A 1,888-nucleotide genomic window follows, 5' to 3' on the forward strand; every position below is an offset into this window, starting at 1 on the left:
GCAGGGGGGGCGGAGCTGGAGCCGGAGGGGAGCGGGGCTGGGCCCAGAGCGGTGCTGAGCCCAGACCGGGCCCCTTGGGGAGCCGGCGGTGGGTCGGGTGTGAGAGGAGCGGGGTCAGCCCACACCGTCTGAGGGTAACGGGGCCAGGCCTGAGGGGAGCGGGGTTTGGCCTTACCGGGGGCAGGCGGCCTGGGGTGGCTGGAGGAGAGAGGCTGAGCCCGGATTGGGGCCTGGAGGAGGAAATGGCCTCGCCCGAGGTGTTGAGGAAAACCTGGGCTTGGCCGCGGTGAGGGGAGCTGGGGCGGGGAGCAGGGCCCGCTCGGGCGGGGTGGGCTTCCTCCAGGTGGAGGTGGGAGATCTGGTGTGGGAGTGGGGGAATGAGCTGTCTTGGTCTGCAAAGGAGGAGGCAGGGCTGGGAGGGTCAGCCAGGCTTGGATCAGCCAGGCTTGAGTTAGGCTTGGGGAGGGGGGTGGTGGGTTTTGGTGTTGGTGGAGGCAGAGGGAGAGCTGGGCAGGAGGATGGATCCCTTGGCCTGGCCGGTGGATGGGTGGATTTACAGGCCTGGCCAGGGCTCCTGGCCCCCACTGCTCAGCAGGGGCTCCTTCTCCTGCTGGTGCACCTCTTGCTCAAGCCTATGTGGATTGTCTCCTCGAGGGATGGTGGCTCTTAGCCCATCAATCCCCTCCCCTGTAATCCTTAATCCTGCTGACACCCTTTCTCCTGGCCCTCCTGCAGTGACGGTGGCAGATTATGCGAACTCAGACCCAGCTGTCGTGAAATCTGGAAGGGTGAAAAAAGCTGTAGCCAATGCAGTTCAGCCGGAAGGTGAGGCTACCTCGTGGAGACAGAGGCTGCTCCCCCCTCCTGCTGGCCTCTGCCTGGTGGGGGAAACTCCCCCTCCATGAGCTGGGAAAGTCTGCTTTGTTTGGTGCCTGAAAATGAGTCTGTTCCTCTGCAGAGTCAGGTGCTCAGGATCTTAAGAGGTTTTGCAGAAAGCCTGTTGGGAATCCAGTAAGAATTGCTGAGTCTTTGTTAGTGCCTGAAAGGCCTCTTTTTATTAACTAATGGTTGTTATCTTCTGCTTGAAACAGAAAATAACATGGTAGGAGACTTTATTACTTAAATAAATCTGTACCCAGCTTTATTATCAGGTGAAATTCATTGGAGTGGGAATAAGGTGGTGATAGTTCTGACAAAAATGTGTTCCCCTCACCCCATACTACAAGGTCTTTTGAGGCTGCTGCTTTTCCATGGTGAACTGTGTAAACAAGCAGTTTCCTGGTAAGGTGTTGCAATATTTAGTTATCTACTTCCTTCTTGGTGTTCAGCTGCTGGCAGCAGCCTGAGTAACACGCCCTGTTTGCTGGAGAAGTGTTAATGTTTAGACCTCAAGTCTCTATCTTGAAGGTGAATGTTACATTGACAGGGATGGCTGAACCCTTCTGTGACCAGTTCTGGGGTCCCCAGCACAGGAAGGACATGGAGCTCCTGGAGAGAGTCCAGAAGAGCCCACAGAGATGATGGGAGGGCTGGAGCAGCTCTGCTCTGGAGCCAGGCTGGGAGAGTTGGGGTGTTCAGCCTGGAGAAGAGAAGGCTCCAGGGAGACCTTAGAGCAGCTTCCAGTGCCTGAAGGGGCTCCAGGAAAGCTGGGGAGGGACTTGGGACAAGGGCAGGGAGGGATGGGATGAGGGGGATGGATGAAAAGTGGAACAGGGAGATTGAGGTTGGAGATGAGGAAGAAATTCTTTGGTGTGAGGGTGGTGAGAGCCTGGCCCAGGTTGCCCAGGGAAGCTGTGGCTGCCCCATCCCTGGCAGTGTTGAAGGGCAGGTTGGATGGGGCTTGGAGCAGCCTGGGCTGGTGGGAGGTGTCCCTGCCCATGCAGGGGGT

At 57.7% G+C, this 1,888-nt stretch overlaps 1 protein-coding gene across 1 annotated transcript in view; it reads left to right on the forward strand.

Annotated features, from left to right (window-relative positions):
- TMEM183A (transmembrane protein 183A) overlaps positions 1–1,888 on the forward strand; it is a 63,523-nt gene that overhangs the window by 38,879 nt on the left and 22,756 nt on the right. The window contains exon 2 of the mRNA XM_009994289.1: positions 736–838. Coding sequence (XP_009992591.1) covers positions 736–838 — 103 coding nt within the window. The remainder of the gene's footprint in view (positions 1–735; positions 839–1,888) is intronic.

This window comes from Chaetura pelagica, unplaced genomic scaffold (genome assembly GCF_000747805.2).
Source record: "Chaetura pelagica isolate M959 unplaced genomic scaffold, ChaPel_1.0 scaffold470, whole genome shotgun sequence".
In the NCBI taxonomy this organism is placed as follows: domain Eukaryota; kingdom Metazoa; phylum Chordata; class Aves; order Apodiformes; family Apodidae; genus Chaetura; species Chaetura pelagica.